Here is an 18,439-nt window from a genome sequence, read left to right as displayed (position 1 = left end):
TGTGTATATGCATTATAACCAGTGTTGCCACAGTTACTTTGAAAAAGTAATCCAATTACTGATTACTCCTTGAAAAAGTAACTTAGTTACTTTACTGATTACTAAATTGGAAAAGTAACTAAGTTAGATTACTAGTTGCTGCCGACAACAACCCTCTGCCACCTCAACATGACAATGATACCTGTTTTGCCCAAACTCACTTTATAGTCACCCTTTCTTGGACTTTAGAAATATATTTACTGAGAAAAATGGTGATATCTTCAATACTTATATTACCTGCTGTATATATTTCTAAATCAGTTGAAAGTTTGTACATATTTTCCCATTGAATTGAATGGAAAATTATGTCCAAACCTTGACTGGCACTGCACATAAAACAAGGACAGAGGCTGCAGCTCACACTTTGGGTACCGCTTACATAAATGTGTAGTGTGCCAGCGTTAAAAGTAAATTTCCAAGAACAAATTCTTTGAGTCATAGGTATAAATATGGCCTTGTGGAATATGCTATAAATAAAATATACGTAGTTGTGAACACATTCTAACCCGTTGTTTTCTGTCATCTTCCTCTGCATCATGAATGTGCTGTTTAGAATTAATGTTAACTTCCTATCATCATTGCAAGAACATTTTTCATCTCAAACATTTTGCTTCACTACATTTTAATCATATAAAGTAAATACAGCTGGAAACAGCCTATGGATTTACTGTTTGTACTTTTGGTTAATTTATTTCAATTTGTACACCGTGTCCTGTTAATCTGCAACTTTATTAAGAAATTTCTAAACTTATGAGTAAATTTACTGGGCATTTAGTTCATTAAAATGGTTTCAGTTTACCTATTTGACTTCTAGAAAGTGTCCACCTTGCAGTTAAATAGAGGGTTTGACAGTTTCCAGTGTTATTGTTATTTGACTGTCACTGGCAGATTGTGGATGATGATGATTTGAAATTATACAACCCCTGGCAAAAATTATGGAATCACCGGCCTCAGAGGATGTTCATTCAGTTGTTTAATTTTGTAGAAAAAAAGCAGATCACAGACATGACACAAAAATAAAGTCATTTCAAATGGCAACTTTCTGGCTTTAAGAAACACTATAAGAAATCAAGAAAAAAAGATTGTGGCAGTCAGTAACGGTTACTTTTTTAGACCAAGCAAAGGAAAAAAATATGGAATCACTCAATTCTGAGGAAAAAATTATGGAATCACCCTGTAAATTTTCATCCCCCAAATTAACACCTGCATCAAATCAGATCTGCACATTGACCCTATGTGTCTTTTTGCAAGGAATGTTTTTGCAGTTTTTGCTCTATGGCAAGATGCATTATCATCTTGAAAAATGATTTCATCATCCCCAAACATCCTTTCAATTGTCCAAAATATCAACATAAACTTGTGCATTTATTGATGATGTAATGACAGCCATCTCCCCAGTGCCTTTACCTGACATGCAGCCCCATATCATCAATGACTGTGGAAATTTACATGTTCTCTTCAGGCAGTCATCTTTATAAATCTCATTGGAAAGGCACCAAACAAAAGTTCCAGCATCATCACCTTGCCCAATGCAGATTCGAGATTCATCACTGAATATGACTTTCATCCAGTCATCCACAGTCCACGATTGCTTTTCCTTAGCCCATTGTAACCTTGTTTTTTTTCTGTTTAGGTGTTAATGATGCCTTTCGTTTAGCTTTTCTGTATGTAAATCCCATTTCCTTTAGGCGGTTTCTTACAGTTCGGTCACAGACGTTGACTCCAGTTTCCTCCCATTCGTTCCTCATTTGTTTTGTTGTACATTTGTCGATTTTTGAGACATATTGCTTTAAGTTTTCTGTCTTGATGCTTTGTCTTCCTTGGTCTACCAGTATGTTTGCCTTTAACAACCTTCCCATGTTGTTTGTATTTGGTCCAGAGTTTAGACACAGCTGACTGTGAACAACCAACATTGTTTGCAACATTGTGTGATGATTTACTCTCTTTTAAGAGTTTGATAAACCTCTCCTTTGTTTCAATTGACATCTCTCGTGTTGGAGCCATGATTCATGTCAGTCCACTTGGTGCAACAGCTCTCCAAGGTGTGTTCACTCCTTTTTAGATGCAGACTAATGAGCAGATCTGATATGATGCAGCTGTTAGTTTTGGGGATGAAAATGTACAGGGTGATTCCATAATTTTTTCCTCAGAATTGAGTGATTCCATATTTTTTTCCTCTGCTTGGTCTAAAAAAGTAACCGTTACTGACTGCCACAATCTTTTTTTCTTGATTTCTTATAGTGTTTCTTAAAGCCAGAAAGTTGCCATTTGAAATGACTTTAGTTTTGTGTCATGTCTGTGATCTGCTTTTTTTCTACAAAATTAAACAACTGAATGAACATCCTCCGAGGCCGGTGATTCCATAATTTTTGCCAGGGGTTGTATATATACACACAAGGTCTGTGATGAAAAAAGCGGTCCTTTTTATTTTTTCAAAAAATAAATGGATTTGATTCATATGTTTTTACGTCAGACAAGCTTGAACCCTCTTGCGCATGCGTGAGTTTTTTCACGCGTGTCGGTGATGTCATTCGTCTGTGGGCAGGCCTTGAGTGAACCTCAAATTGTTTGCTATGAAAATATTGCTCGATGCAAATACTGAAGTGCAGATGTCTTAGATGATCCATCAGACAAGCCATATTACATATATATGTACTTAAAAAATGCTCAGAAAGGACTCTGTCCACCATATCAGCTAGCAGCTGCAGCTGGACGGGCAAGCCTCTGATGGTCAATGGGAAGCAACTCACTTTTGGAGCCAATCTCTACCATCCATTTGAGAAACTGAAAATTATTTAACTTCTGCATTTTCTTCATTGATAAGAACCAGAGGTTGGGGCATGGTCAATCCAGAATTGAAACTGTCCAAGGTCTTAGTGAGGTAAACTTGTGTTCCATGTCTCACCTTGATACACACCATTATTATCAAGGTATCACGTACCTAATGGCCAGAATTAAGTCTGCAGGTGCCTGGTGTTGAGGACTTCACAGGATAGAGAGTGGCAAATTGATGCCTGCTTTAGAGAGGTGGAGGTGGACAGGCTGTCTGTCTGGGTAGTTGCTATCCAGGACCCTGGCTGGTTCCATGATATGGTGGATGTGGCACCAGTGCATGTTTCCAGACTTGACTTTTACAATAAAATACTGTCGTATAAGCCATGATCTAAAACTCAGTATATTCCAGATTATAAGAACGCCTAAAAGTAAAGTGTAAGTCATATTTTGATGGACTAAGGAAACGTGTGAAATTTTGATCCATTTGTGCCTGTTTTTGTCCTGCACAAGTCTGTTTCTCATTCATTATATATTTTTTGTTGTTAGTTGATGTCAGATGAGTCCGTCAAAAAGTTTTGTGCTTGCTTAAAACTTTGAGTGGACACCAGACTGAGAGCTTCCCTGGTGGCTTTGCTTTTGTTTACCATTTTGTGCTATATAACTTTGCAAGCTTGCCAGTAGACATCCGGTAGAACCTTGTTTTACTTGTGTGTTGTCTGTTCATCTCCTTTTTGTGTCCAAGTCACATTCTGTAGTTGTCCACTCATTCCAACCAATGGATTAGGTAATTCTTTGCCACTGGCCAAATGATTTAAATCTGTTAAAAATCCAGTTACTCAATCCATGATAGTGTGAATACAGAATAAAAAAAAACCCTGTGACTTTTACTCTTGTACTCCAGAAAATACAGTAATAGTTTAATTGAATCTTTGAGGAACTTAAGAATTTGGATTTGATCACTTTCACTCTTCACTGATAGCAAAAACTTGACATCAAATTAAGTTTAAACATCTCTTATTCAGTAAATTACAAAATCCTATCTCATTACTTGGTTAATTATAAAAATAGGGTAGCTAATTTTCAAAAATTAAATTTTTTGCAGTCCTACTACAAGCAATACTGTAGCTGGAATTGTGCGTTTGTGTTCTTCAACTTGATCATGTTACCTGAGTATATGTATATTTCCTATCTAGGTATGAAATTCGGGACACACACCTGGTAGAGGAAACCGTCTTGGAGATCCTGAAGGAGAGAGCCAACTTCGACAACTACAAGCCCCGCCCATTCAATATGCGTGAGTTCTATGACCGAACAGGCCATGACATCAAGGACATGCTCCTCTCCTGCTACTACCGAGGCGTAGAGTGCAACGCTGAAAACTTCAATGTGGTGAGTTAAAAATGCGATGACTTGCATGTCTCTGCAAAGCCATCTGCAGCTTGCATGATACAGCAGTGTGGTCAGCTGAACATATTCAGAATAGAGATGCTCAGTAATGGCCAGTGTGTGCAGATGCTCCTTTTTGATGGGTAAATGAGGTACTTGTTACAGGAAATTAAAGGTATAGATGGAATTTTATCCTCAGCCCAGTTGTTTGAGGCTCAGTCACTTCTGATGGCTCTTTTGCACCCCTCAAGATGGAACTGAGGAGCATTCTGCAAGTTCTGACTCAAAGGGCCACAGAGGAGACAACATAGGAGTACTGTGATGCACAGCAGCACGCTGCAGGCTCCTGTGTGCTGTGATAATATTCTGAAAGAATGAGCAATGTTCTCATAAAAGTATGAAACTTGTTGCTGAACCCAGGGTCAGGTTGAACCCCACAACACTCATTTTATGAGCAAGAACTTAAAAAAAGACAGCTTGTCACCATCAGCCAGTGCTGAAGGGGTTTTATTGTCGGTGTGGTGGTTTCTTGTTTTTATTTTTTCTGGACAGCTATTACCTACAACCTTGCAACCTTTTTTATGTGCTGTATGGTATGTGGATTTGGATCAGAAACATCTGTGGTAATTGTGGGAAGTGCACGGGGTGGGGTGGGGGGGGTATATTGTCACTGGAGTGTGCTTATGCTTGTAATAAGGTACAGAACAAGTTTCAGTGCAAGAGTGATCGGCAAATAAATGTGCATTTTGCTGACATCAACAAATGTGCACACATAGTTATTACCTGGGACCTGTGACACTAGGGGCACTATCTTCATGGTGTATAGCACACAGTTGACAGCAAATAGCACAATTTCTGTCAGTTATTTGTGCTATTCTGAGAGTGCATAATCTCAAGGCAGGGGTGGTGGATGAGTGAAGTGTGCTTGTTTCCAGTGCAGAAGGTTCCCGGTTCAAGGCCACCCGTCCCCATTCTTCAAGTAATGCAGAGTTCTGTTAAAAAGGGCAGCTGGTGTAAAACTTGTGCCAAATGAACATGTAGTTCTATCTTGGATCTGCTGTTGCTACCCCAAGTGATGCAAGGGAGAGGCCGAAGAGGGTCCATAATCTCAGTACAAAGTCAGGGACTGGGTGCAAAGAAGTTGAAGACAAAGTGAAGTCAAGTAGTAGGATTTGTGGGGACTTAATGAACATGCTCCTTTATGCCACTACACAAGTGCTGACAGCCAGCAAAGCTTCCTGAGGTGAAGTAGTGAAAGAGTTCTTACTTTGTTTTTGAATAGTCATTTTTAATTCAGTTTCAGTGTGTATATGTGATAGAAGGGATCACTGGTGTTTACGTCCACCTTTTCCGTGCATGCGCACACAGACTGGTAGGCAGAAAACGCCAGACTCCAAGCAGATGCGGTGAGAAAATGCACAGGAAGATGACTTCAGACTCCATGTCAACTGTTGATCCCGAAGATCGAAAGCGAGTGAGGGATTAAATCTTGGAGATGACGACCTTGAAGGATTTCAATTTTATGGAGGCGTACAGTTCTTTTATCAGAGGTCACATGAGGGGATGCTGTGATCAGCCTGCTGCTTCAGATGTTGTCTGTCTGCTCTTTCTGCTGTCTGTTCCCGTTTTTGTGGGCTGAGTGCAGTGCAACACCAGGATGTGCTTTGAAGCTGAGTAACTTTTTAAATGCAGTCCACAAAAGACACTCCTGCACAGTCTGGCTGGTGTGTACATCTGTGCGTCAGGCTGCAGTTCACCTGTGCTGACAGTCATTAAATGCAGCAGTTCTGCGTGTGCACCCAGTGCAAGGTTGCCAAAGGTTTTATATATACATGTATGTAGGTATGTATTTATTTATTCATAAATTTTAACAACTTGAAAGCCACCAGACCAGCTAGAACCGAACCACGGTTTCTGGGACAGTTGCCTCTGCATTTCCTCTGACTGGTTTTATTCCTTCTCGGCTTACAGTCATTTTGACACCAGTGAGTCCAACTGTACACTTTGTGTTCATCCGTTTCTCTGCCAAATCGCTCTTTTACGCATGTTAATCTGTATTTGATTTCAAAAGAATGAACCGAAAATCAGATCATTGTTAGTTTGCAGCCCACAGAATAACTTCTGTGATAGTTTATCACCTAAATGTGGAGCTGCACAGAGAAAACCAAAGGAAAAAGAAAAAAAAAAAATACAGAAGGGGAGGTTTGTTTTTAATATGATGAGTTTGAACACAGGGTGAGCTCATATGATCCATCTTCCACCTGTACTGGACACAATTCTGAACCAAATCCTTGAGACTAAATGCTGCAAAGTGAAAATCTTTAATACAGGTTGTCATCCATCTGGAGGTGATGTGTTTTTATGCATGGCACTGATTTGTCAGTGTGTGATGATCACCTAGTGCATGCTTTGAACGGTGGCATTGTCAAATATTACACAGAGTCAGTGGCTGCATAAGAGTTTACTGACTACCACTGTGGCCCCGCCCAGTGCGTGACATCATTGCAATTCCTCCTATAGAGGCCAGCAGGAGTCACTGTGCATGCGGTAGTCAATAAGACTCACTCCCATCACAGCCAAAAGATACTATGGCCACTCAGGCCAGAGAGGTTTTGGCTGACTTGTGTGAGTGTGTACTTCTCGTGCTGGAGATTGTGAGTTCACATCCCAAGAGGAGTGAATGGGAGGAGTCAAGCAACACAATGCAGAGCAACCACGACATATACAAACAGGATGTGCATGTGCTCTGAATCTGCTTATGTAAGGTGTGTCTGAGGGTTGCGCCCACTAAATACCATAAATACACTTGGCTGGACTATAGACCAGGTTTTTGCATGTTCGGCTGAAACATGCCAGTGCACCAGATCAGACCTCCCTTTTAAACCAGCACACCCGTGGACTCACAGATAAGAACAAAACTACTTGGGATTTACAGTAGTGTTCAGAATAATAGTAGTGCTATGTGACTAAAAAGATTAATCCAGGTTTCGAGTATATTTCTTATTGTTACATGGGAAACAAGGTACCAGTAGATTCAGTAGATTCTCACAAATCCAACAAGACCAAGCATTCATGATATGCACACTCTTAAGGCTATGAAATTGGGCTATTAGTAAAAAAAAAAGTAGAAAAGGGGGTGTTCACAATAATAGTAGTAGCGTCTGCTGTTGATGCTACAAACTCAAAACAATCCGGTTGTTAAGTGTGATGTAATGCGTCATGTGATTTTCAACTTCCAGCTCCAAACAAAAAAGGCGCTGTCATTAACATTGAGAACTGCACTGAGACTCTCTGATCAGGCTGCACTTAAACCGTTGCACACGGACAACAGCATTAACATTGCAACATAAAACTCTTTGTATATTGTGCCTAAACCTGTACTGGATATATTAACTGGGTTTTTAGACGTTGTTATTGCGTTTGTTTTATGTAAAATTGTCAGACGCTCAGGTTGTTTCTCCATTATTTTCAATGGGAGTTGCTGTGAGCTGCAATCGCTTCCTGTTCATGTCATTCAGGGGGAAAGTGAAGTTTGCACTTTAACGTCCTGTTTATTGTAATAAATATTTTTTATTAACAAACAGACATGTATATTTTACCTGTGCATAATAAAATATATAAAGTAAAAGGAAAAAAGTTTTAAGTGTTTTTACCTTAGAAACAGATGAATGCGGTTAACGGAGGTGGAGGCGGAGAACAGCGGGACGGAGGTTTGCGCACACTGTAAACACAAACTAAACTTAAATTGTAGATCCTTAAAAGGATCATACTGATGTAACTTTAACTGTAAACTTGCAGGTCTTTGGACCCGGAAACAGATTTATTACGTGATGCGTTATGTCAGCGCTTAGCAACCGGATTATGTTCAAACTGCTTTTTTAGCAATCCTGTGAATCACTAAACTAGTATTTAGTTGTATAACCACAGTTTTTCATGATTTGTTCACATCTGCGAGGCATTAATTTTGTTGGTTTGGAACCAAGATTTTGCTCGTGTACTAGTGTGCTTGGGGTCATTGTCTTGTTGAAACACCCAATTCAAGGGCATGTCCTCTTCAGCATAAGGCAACATGACCTCTTCAAGTATTTTGACATATCCAAACTGATCCATGATACCTGTTATGCGATATATAGGCCCCAAACCATAGTAGGAGAAACATGCCCATATCATGATGCTTGCACCACCATGCTTCACTGTCTTCACTGTGAACTGTGGCTTGAATTCAGAGTTTGGGGGTCGTCTCACAAACTGTCTGCGGCCCTTGGACCCAAAAAGAACAATTTTACTCCCATCAGTCCACAAAATATTCCTCCATTTCTCTTTAGGCCAGTTGATGTGTTCTTTGGCAAATTGTAACCTCTTCTGCACATGTCTTTTATTTAACAGAGGCACTTTGTGGAGGATTCTTGCAAATAAATTAGCATAATAATAATTATCAGGTAACTCCAGACTGTCTTTGATCATCCTGGAGCTGCTCAATGGGTGAGCCTTTGCCATTCTGGTTATTCTTCTATCCGTTTTGATGGTTGTTTTCCATTTTCTTCCACGCATTTCTGTTTTTTTTTTTGTTTTGTTTTTTGTCCATTTTAAAGCATTGGAGATCATTGTAGATTAACAGCCTATAATTTTTTGCACCTGCGTATAAGTTTTCCCCTCTCCAATCAACTTTTTAATCAAACTACGCTGTTCTTCTGAACAATGTCTTGAACATCCCATTTTCCTCAGGCTTTCAAAGAGAAAAGCATGTTCAACAGGTGCTGGCTTCATCCTGAAATAGGGGACACCTGATTCACACCTGTTTGTTCCACAAAAGTGACTCAATGCCACACTACTATTATTGTGAAAACCCCCTTTTCTACTTTTTTTAACTAATAGCCCAATTTCATAGCCTTAAGAGTTTGCATATCATGAATGCTTGGTCTTGTTGGATTTGTGAGAATCAACTGGTACCTTTTTTTTCCCCATGTAACAATAAGAAATATACTCAAAACCTGAATTAATCTTTTTACTCACATAGCACTATTATTCTGAACACTACTGTACATGATTTAGGTGCTGACTGTAAAAATCACAAGTACATCAGGTGGAAACTACATACCAGAACTTCAATGACTTAGTAGCCCATCCTGGCTCATGAGGCCTTGAACAATCTAATTGTCGCCGCCATGTTCAAGAAAATCACCCAAAGTGACAACCAAGTTATGGAGATGAAAAGTAAGGGAGGAGATACAGTTTTGCTGAAAGTAAATAATTTGTTTACAACATGAAAATCAACAAATGACCGAGTTTTGTTCCTGAAGCGAATTTCTACTTAAAACCTCAATCAGAAATAAAATATGGAGAGAATTGAGGGAGGAGATCAAAGACAGGCATCAAAAACTTGTTAAATCAGCTTAATAAGAAGATCCTTTGTGGAAATTTCATAAAATGACCAAGTTTTGTGCACAATGATTAGTTCTTCCAATCAGAACTAAGTCAGTTGAAAACTAAGGGAGGTGATACAAGTTTTCTGAGTTTTACCTATGCTAATGTTATGCTTTCTACATCTTTGTGCCAGGTGTAAGATAGGACCACAGAAGATATAAGATATTCTAACGTAGAAGATACAAAATATCTTGTCATAAACATATAAAAGAAAGTAAAATCAAACAAAATTCTGAATCCGGATCATTTATCCCAGCAGTCATAGGGCATTAGGCAGGGGACACCCTTGACAGGAGGCCAGTCTGTCGCAGGGCCACATATAGTCAGACAAACGCATTCACACTCACATGCACACATACGGTCAGTTTAGAGTCACCAGTTCATCTAATCTGCACGTGTTTGGAAACGGGAGGAAGCCTGAGGGAACCCATGTGAACCTGCAAATCCCACACAGAAAGGAGCAGGTGGGAAGTGATCCCATGACCTTCATGATGTGAGGCAACAGTGGTAACTAGTAATCCACCATGCACACCCTGAAGCCACATCAATTACCTTCAAATGTGCTTCACTTGTTCTCAGTCCCAACGCTGAGGTTGTAGGTTCTATTTCCAGATCAAACAAGAAAATCAATAATGTACTCAGCAAGGTCCTTAATCCCCAAGATGCTCCCGGTGTGCAGTTGAGTTCCTTGAACAAAAGAAGGGCCTTTAGTGTCATTGTACAGTAGTGTTCAGAATAATAGTAGTGCTATGTGACTAAAAAGATTAATCCAGGTTTTGAGTATATTTCTTATTGTTACATGGGAAACAAGGTACCAGTGGATTCAGTAGATTCTCACAAATCCAGCAAGACCAAGCATTCATGATATGCACACTCTTAAGGCTATGAAATTGGGCTATTATTAAAACAAAGTAGAAAAGGGGGTGTTCACAATAATAGTAGTGTGGCATTCAGTCAGTGAGTTCGTCAGTTTTGTGGAACAAACAGGTGTGAATCAGGTGTCCCCTATTTAAGGATGAAGCCAGCACCTGTTGAACATGCTTTTCTCTTTAAAAGCCTGAGGATAATTTCAACACATTGTTCAGAAGAACAGCGAAATTTGATTAAAAAGTTGATTGGAGAGGGGAAAACTTATACGCAGGTGCAAAAAAATTATAGGCTGTTCATCTACAATAATCTCCAATGCTTTAAAATGGACAAAAAAAAAAAAAAAAACCAGAGACGCGTGGAAGAAAACGGAAAACAACCATCAAAATGGACAGAAGAATAACCAAAATGGCAAAGGCTCACCCACTGATCAGCTCCAGGATGATCAAAGACAGTCTGGAGTTACCTGTAACTGATGTGACAGTTAGAAGACACCTGTGTGAAGCTAATTTATTTGCAAGAATCCCCCACAAAGTCCCACTGTTAAATAAAAGACATGTGCAGAAGACGTTACAATTTGCCAAAGAACACATCAACTGGCTTAAAGAGAAATGGAAGAATATTTTGTAGACTGATGAGAGTAAAATTGTTCTTTTTGGGTCCAAGGGCCGCAGACAGTTTGTGAGACGACCCCCAAACTCTGAATTCAAGCCACAGTTCACAGTGAAGATAGTGAAGCATGGTGGTGCAAGCATCATGATATGGGCATGTTTCTCCTACTATGGTGTTGTTGGGCCTATATATCGCATACCAGGTATCATGGATCAGTTTGGATATGTCAAAATACTTGAAGAGGTCATGTTGCCTTATGCTGAAGAGGACATGCCCTTGAAATGGGTGTTTCAACAAGACAATGACCCCAAGCACACTAGTAAATGAGCGAAATCCTGGTTCCAAACAAAATTAATTCCTCGCAGATGTGAAGAAATCATGAAAACTGTGGTTATACAACTAAATACTAGTTTTGTGATTCACAGGATTGCTAAAAAAGCAGTTTGAACATAATAGTTTTGAGTTTGTAGCGTCAACAGCAGATGCTACTATTATTGTGAACACCCCCTGCGTTTAACCATTTAATCATCCTAATTATAGATAGACACAATCCGACCACTTGGAGAAGTGGGCAGCCACAGTCAGGCGCCCAGGAACCAACTCCAGATGTAGACACACTGCCTTGATCAGGGGCAGAGAAAGGAAGAGACCCCAAATAAGCATGGCAGCACTCTGACGCTGGTCTGTGTGTGTGTGTGTGTGTGTGTGTGTGTGTGTGTGTGTGTGTGTGTGTGTGTGTGTGTGTGTGTGTGTGTGTGGCGTCACTGCAAAGAGCTTTGAACATCTACGTCAAATGGAAAAGCACTATAAAAATGGAGGTAATTTACCCTGTATCGAGATCAACAAACTGGCAGTAACAAACCTTCATCTAACCATAATGACATAACCAAAATGATGCTGCCACCAAACAAATTATAAACATAGTTTCTGCCATTGACTAGTTGCATGTCTTCTTGCCTTTAGTTGAAGTGGAAGCAACAAAATACTTTTTTCTTTTAAGAGGTGACGGTTGTCTGTAAATTGAGTAGCCACTCCCATCTCTGTCATCTATACTGATATTTCTTATCACATGTGAATGAGCCATAAATATTACAGACGTCTTATGGTAAAACTAATTCTGTCCAAATTTGGCATTGTTGGTCTGTGCTGAGTTGTTTTTTTATATGGTTGACAAACATATTTTGTACTATTGCACTATGTTTTCAGTGGCTGCAGCAGCCAATCAATGAAGTCAGTTGTAAAAAATCATAGTCAGTGAATTTCACAATTGATCAGTTGGGTCAGTGATGTAACACATAATTCATCACACAGCCAGAGGCAAAAAGAGTTTGAAACACAGCGAAGACAACAAAAATCACATTCCAGCCAAATGAGTCATGATGCAGTCAGATGCATCTGAATTTATCAGCTGAACTTTTCCATTGTTGATACATGTGAATAATATATTCAATACTTCTGTTTGTTTCTTCCTTCTGTAAAAATCACTGCATTATCAACAAGGACATTAACACTTTTGTTTGGGGAAAATGTCAACTGTGTTTGCTTGGTTGTCACAATATCTCAAGAAATATTGTACTTGTGAAGACAGGAAACATTTTTCATCAAACCACTACATTAAGAAGAATTTTCTAATTAGTGCCACTAAAAACGTGCATGTAGATTTAGTTTTTTTCATTGTTGACAACTGCCAGGAAGCTGAAGGTTGCTGCAGTTCATTCATTCATTTTCTATTAGTCCAATCAAGGGCCGCAGTGGGTTAGAGCCCATCTCAGCAATCAAAGGGTAGGGTTACCCTGGACAGGACACCAGTCTATCGCAGGGCCACATATAGACAGACATTCACACCCAAACCTATGGTCAGTTTTAACGTCTTAATTCACCTAATATTCATGTCTTTGGAAATGGGAGGAAGCCAGAGAACCCAGAAAGAATGTACGCAAACACACATGCACCACATGTGTGTTGCTTTTTGCAGGTCCACAGTCGTGGGGCACTTAGACAAATTTTACATCCAGCACGACAGTGATTGTCTGCTGACTGTTTTTGTGCTAATGGTGCAAATAGTAGAGAAGCTTGAATCTTCGACTGGACTGGGTTTCTTGACGTGAGGACGTTTTGCTTCAAATCACAGAAGCTTCCTCAGCTAAAATTCTTGCTCTGGTAGTCTGACTTCTGTCTTGACTCTTGTAGAGAAGAATAAACAGAAGCCACAAAAGCTGAAGTCACTAGCCAATAGCAGTCTGCCTCTCGGTAGGAGGGGTCTGGTTGGGTTTAAAACTCCAGCTTTTGTGGCTTCTGTTTATTCTTCTCTACAAGAGTCAAGACAGAAGTCAGACTATCAGAGCAAGAATTTTAGCTGAGGAAGCTTCTGCAATTTGAAACGAAACGTCCTCGCGTCAAGCAACCCAGTCCAGTCGAAGATTCAAGCTTCTCTACTATGGAAACCACATGGACAACTGAGAGCCTACACAGAAACAATAGTACAAATGGTCACACATTTTCTAAGTGCCAAACGAGTGGTGTTAGATGTTCGTGTGTGTCACCTGGAATTTGGCCGACACTTTCTGCGAGAGGGATTGAATGGGCTGTCACAGCGCACACTCTGTCTTTCAGCTGCTGGTGTGCACAAATAGTTGTAGCAACAGGTGTACGAGGTGTTAGAGGCAGCTTTGATTTTACACGTATTGCATATGATTCCTACTTCATGTGCAGTTTGACCACATTCGTACTATGTGTGAAGGGGCCCTAAAGTTCAAACAACTACATTTATCCATTATACTATGTACCACAATCACACATTGGCAAATAATATGGTTACATTTCATACTTACGTTTACAGTACCTGCACTAAACACATCAGTGCTGAAAGGTACATCCAGGTTTTGGAGCAACACATACTACCATCCAAGCAACGTCTTTTTCAGGGATGTCCCTGCTTATTTCAGCAAGACAATGCCAAGCCACATTCTGCACGTGTTACAAAAGCATGGCTTCGTAATAAAATAATGCTGGTACTAGACTGGCCTGCCTGCAGTCCAGACCTGTCGCCCATTGAAAATGTGTGGCACATTATGAAGTGCAAAATACAACAATGGAGACCCCAGAGTGTTGAACAACTGAAGTCATACATCAAGCAAGAATGGGAAAGAATTCCACCTACAAAGCTTCAACAATTACTGTCCTCAGTTCCCAAATGCTTATTGAGTGTTATTAGAAGGAAAGGTGATGTAACACAGTGGTAAACATACCACTGTCCCAGCTTTTTTGAAATGTGTTGCAGGCATCCATTTCAAAATGAGCAAATATTTGCACAAAAACAATAAAGTTTATCAGTTTGAACATTAAATATCTTGTCTTTGTGGTGTATTCAATTGACTATAGGTTGAAGAGGATTTGCAAACCATTGTATTCTGTTTTTATTTACATTTTACACAACGTCCCAACTTCATTGGAATTGGTGTACCTTTCGTTGTACATGCTCCATGCACTGTATAATCACAATAAAATTGATTAGAGTTTAATTTTGCCATGAAAATACACCTTTGTAAGATTTCAATCTTTCCTTTCTAAATATTTGAACTGATGGATAATGAAAATAATCTACTTTCGTTGTTTGTTTGTTTGTTTTTTTCTGTTTGACAGTAGTTACAGTGGATGTTTGATTATCTTCTCCAGCCAATCTCTTATATGTGTTAGTTTGTCTCACTTGTGGCTGCTTGCTATTGGTAGCTGCTAAATGTGAAGATACTGAAAAGGCAGGCAGGCTTAGTACAGTCAGGCCAGATCTGGAAGCATGCTCTTGTGCCACATATCTCCATACCACAGAAGCACCTGAGGTCCTTGGTGGCAACCACCCAGACAGACAATCTGTCTGACCCTCATAACACACTGATTCATAGGGATAATATCTGACACCAATTGGCGGTTGCCAGTCTGCTGCATTAATTGCCAGATCCTCAGTATGGCAACCATTGAAGCAACCAGACCAAAAGCAGGTGTACCAACTCACTGAGGTCTACCATTTCCAGATCTGTTGACCTCTGAGAGCATTCTCTCTGCAATGGGGACATTTCCAAGCTCCCTCAATAGCACTGGAAGTTGGTCATCCTCCTGAGAGAAAGGATGCTTCAGGTGTCATCTGCATGAGGTACTTCAGGTTTGGACCATGCAGTGACCAAACCCATCAGCTACAACCCATCACAGAGAAGAGCGTCTGTGCTCTCCATTGGTTTCTACTTTTCCAGAAATGAGGATGCAAGTGCCTTTTCCACTTCTACTTCATGATGCTTGGCACCCTCAGGTGGAAGGCAGCAGCAGAGTTACTGAAGTGTGGAAGCAGAACATCTTTTCCATTGTTGTGATTTGAGGAGTGTTTTACAGTGGCTAAAGTGGTAAGCCTACCACCGACCCCCAAAACAGAATTACCTGCAAACTGAAGGACGACTTACAGTCTCGGACACAGTTCAAACATCATGCCCAACACTATACTACAGTGCAGTCTATAATGTCAAATCAAATTCCAAAATGAAGCAAAACAGGTCCAGCACTTGATGTCCGTTACATACATCCAATATTGGTATTGTAGCTTCTCTGTAATTAGTAATTATTATATTTTTAGTAAATGATTAAGGATGCTCCAGGAAAATAATGACAAGCTTATCCTCAGTCTACCTTCCCAGCCTTAGGGCCCCTTCACACATAGCACATTTGAAGCCAACTAGCGCACGAAAGAGGAATCGCATGCCATTCATGAAAAATCTGCACTGCCTCTAACGCCTCATACACCTGTCGCTACAACTATTCGCGCATACCAGCAGTCGAACGACAGAGAGTGCCCTGTGAGAGCCCACACACTCGAACATCCAACACCACTCGCTGGACACTTAGAAAATGTGGGGCCATTTGTGCTATTAGCACGAAAATAGTGAGCAGACGACCACTTTTGAGCTGGATGTGAAATTTGTCTAAGTGCCCCCACGAGGGTGGCATTGCAAGGCATCACATGTGTTGTGCCAGAGTATCGGCTCCCCCCTCAACACGTGCAGTGTGTGTGTATGTATTGTGTGTGTGTTGCCCCCCTGCGCGCGACACATGTGGCATGCCGGGAGAGAGGCACTTGCATGGTATGCTGATATGTATGTACAGATGGGGACTGGGCAGCCACGTCTGAGCGCACACGGCATGGCGAGTCGCCTCCCAGCTGATCACTGAGCAGAGACTCACTGACGGCTGCAAGTGATGGCTAAGTGCACATGACGCATCACATTAAGAGCACAGCCAGGACAGGTATAGAAATTAAAAGTACTACAATAACTACATACACAATTACATAACAAAATAACAAAAAAAAATGACAGAAACAGTGAGTGACACGTTGGTCTTTGCACTGAACAGACAGGGAGTGCGGCCGCTGACAGCAGCAGCTGTTGAGATCTCTGATTCTGGATGTCACGGCTGGGGAACATGTACCGTGTTTTGACGGACATGGCCTTACAACTGTCCACTGTGAGGTTGTGTGTGTTGAGTTACTGTCCTCATGTGGACATACATAAAAACATATATCGCTTTTGCGACGGGCTGCAGCAAGCAAGCGCACAGTGCACACATTGACAGGCTGTCCCATGTGAAATGGACCATCAGATCATATGGTCATGCAGCAGGTGATCTGAATGTCAAAACTATCTGACAGGACATGCATGTCCTGTGAGCTGCACGCAACAGGACTCCAAGCCATCAGTGCAACAAATACGCCACTTTCAGTCATGTATCACCAAAAACACAGTTTTTACAGTTATTACAGTGCTTTTTCACCATAATTAAAGATAACAAAAACTTCCTCTTCATCTACATCATCTAAATTTTCTTTTTTTTTTTTTTTTTAAATATGTTTATCTCCCTGTTCATTTTAGGCATTTTACACTCCATTATAAGACGATGGTAGTGCAGTGGTAAAGTTTCTGTTTGTTAATCAGAGCTTTTCTAAATTGCAGGTTCGAATCTCGTGAGTGGCATGTATTTATTTTTTGTTTCTCCACAACAGCATGTGATGTTTCCACACTTTCCAGCTGTTTCTTTTTTTTTTTTTTTGTCGACATCAGCGGTGCAGTGTGGTTCCACACATTCCAGCTATGTTTTTTTTTTTTTTATATATATATATATACCTTGTGGTAATTGTTGAATTAAGGATTCTCTCGGTTGATGTCTGCCACATTCAACCTACCCTACCTCCAAAATCAGATCCCTGATTGAAATCGTAACACTATCTCAACACAACCCTAACTTCAACATAGGATCCTAATCTTAAAGTTACAAATATTATAGAGATTCCTGAAACTAAATGACTGTGGATCTCTGTATACTGATTTAACTTGTCATACTGTGAAAAATGCAAGTGATATTGAAGCCCCAGGAATTAAAATGCTGTGTAAAAAGACAAAAGAAAAGCATGAACTCACTAAACCATTACACATTCTAACCAGTGGCAGTCTACTGCAGGAGATAACGCTAATCTAGATGAAATAACTCTCCCACAGATGCTCCTGCCTGAGCAGGTGGCGAGTGATGATGCCATTGTGTTGTATGGTTGCTGTCTCTTGAGAATTCTGTGCTAATTGCAGGCTAATGCACATTTGTAAAAGTCTCATCCAAAGCACAGCACTGCTGTAGTTCACTGAAAATCTTATTTAAGTGTACGCCATAAAATATCTCCATTTATTGATGGAAACAAAGTTTTTTTCCTCAGAAATTATTTCTATTTGTTCAAAGTAAATGAAGCTCTTTTGCACTCCATTTGCAGACCCTTTATTGCCTTTAATTACCGAGACATTTGATGGATGTCATCCCTTTCAGTCCTTATGTTGTAAGAAGTCTGGTCAGCAATTATTCCAATAAAGTCCTCAGAAATTTTGTGCATTAATTCACAAGTGCAGAAACTCTGTTAATCTCCTTCTGTTACTCCCTTAATTTTACTGATTACATGTGCAGGGCCACAGGTACCAAGCAAACTGGTCTTCTAAATAGATTTATTTGTTTATAAATCTGGTCTTTATCTGAAAATAAGATTAATAGCTGTAGAATTTGCTTATTGTTTCTCTCTTTAGCCCCTGCTTGTTCTTTACTACTCCTGTGAGGTGTAATGTCTCATGCTCTGTTTTTCATCCCCTGAACCCCATAAAGCTCTATAGTACAGCAGCGGGATACAACACAGCCCACATAGCGCAGCTCCTCTAATGTGCTGATGTGTCCACATTCAGAGTGGATACTTGTGCTTCTGGCAAATGGTGCTTCCAGAGGCCCAACAGTAGTAGTATAGTAACAGACTTGCATGAAACAGCTC

At 40.2% G+C, this 18,439-nt stretch overlaps 1 protein-coding gene across 1 annotated transcript in view; it reads left to right on the top strand.

Annotated features, from left to right (window-relative positions):
• The window catches only part of asic1b (acid-sensing (proton-gated) ion channel 1b), an 856,126-nt gene that overhangs the window by 70,850 nt on the left and 766,837 nt on the right, over positions 1-18,439 (top strand). The window contains exon 2 of the mRNA XM_034166038.1: positions 4,008-4,203. Within this exon, the coding sequence (XP_034021929.1) occupies positions 4,008-4,203 (196 nt within the window). The remainder of the gene's footprint in view (positions 1-4,007; positions 4,204-18,439) is intronic.

Source organism: Thalassophryne amazonica, chromosome 3, assembly GCF_902500255.1.
Source record: "Thalassophryne amazonica chromosome 3, fThaAma1.1, whole genome shotgun sequence".
Taxonomy (NCBI): Eukaryota; Metazoa; Chordata; class Actinopteri; order Batrachoidiformes; family Batrachoididae; genus Thalassophryne; species Thalassophryne amazonica.
Note: the sequence above shows the minus strand (reverse complement) of the source record. Positions and strands in the feature narration are given on the sequence as shown.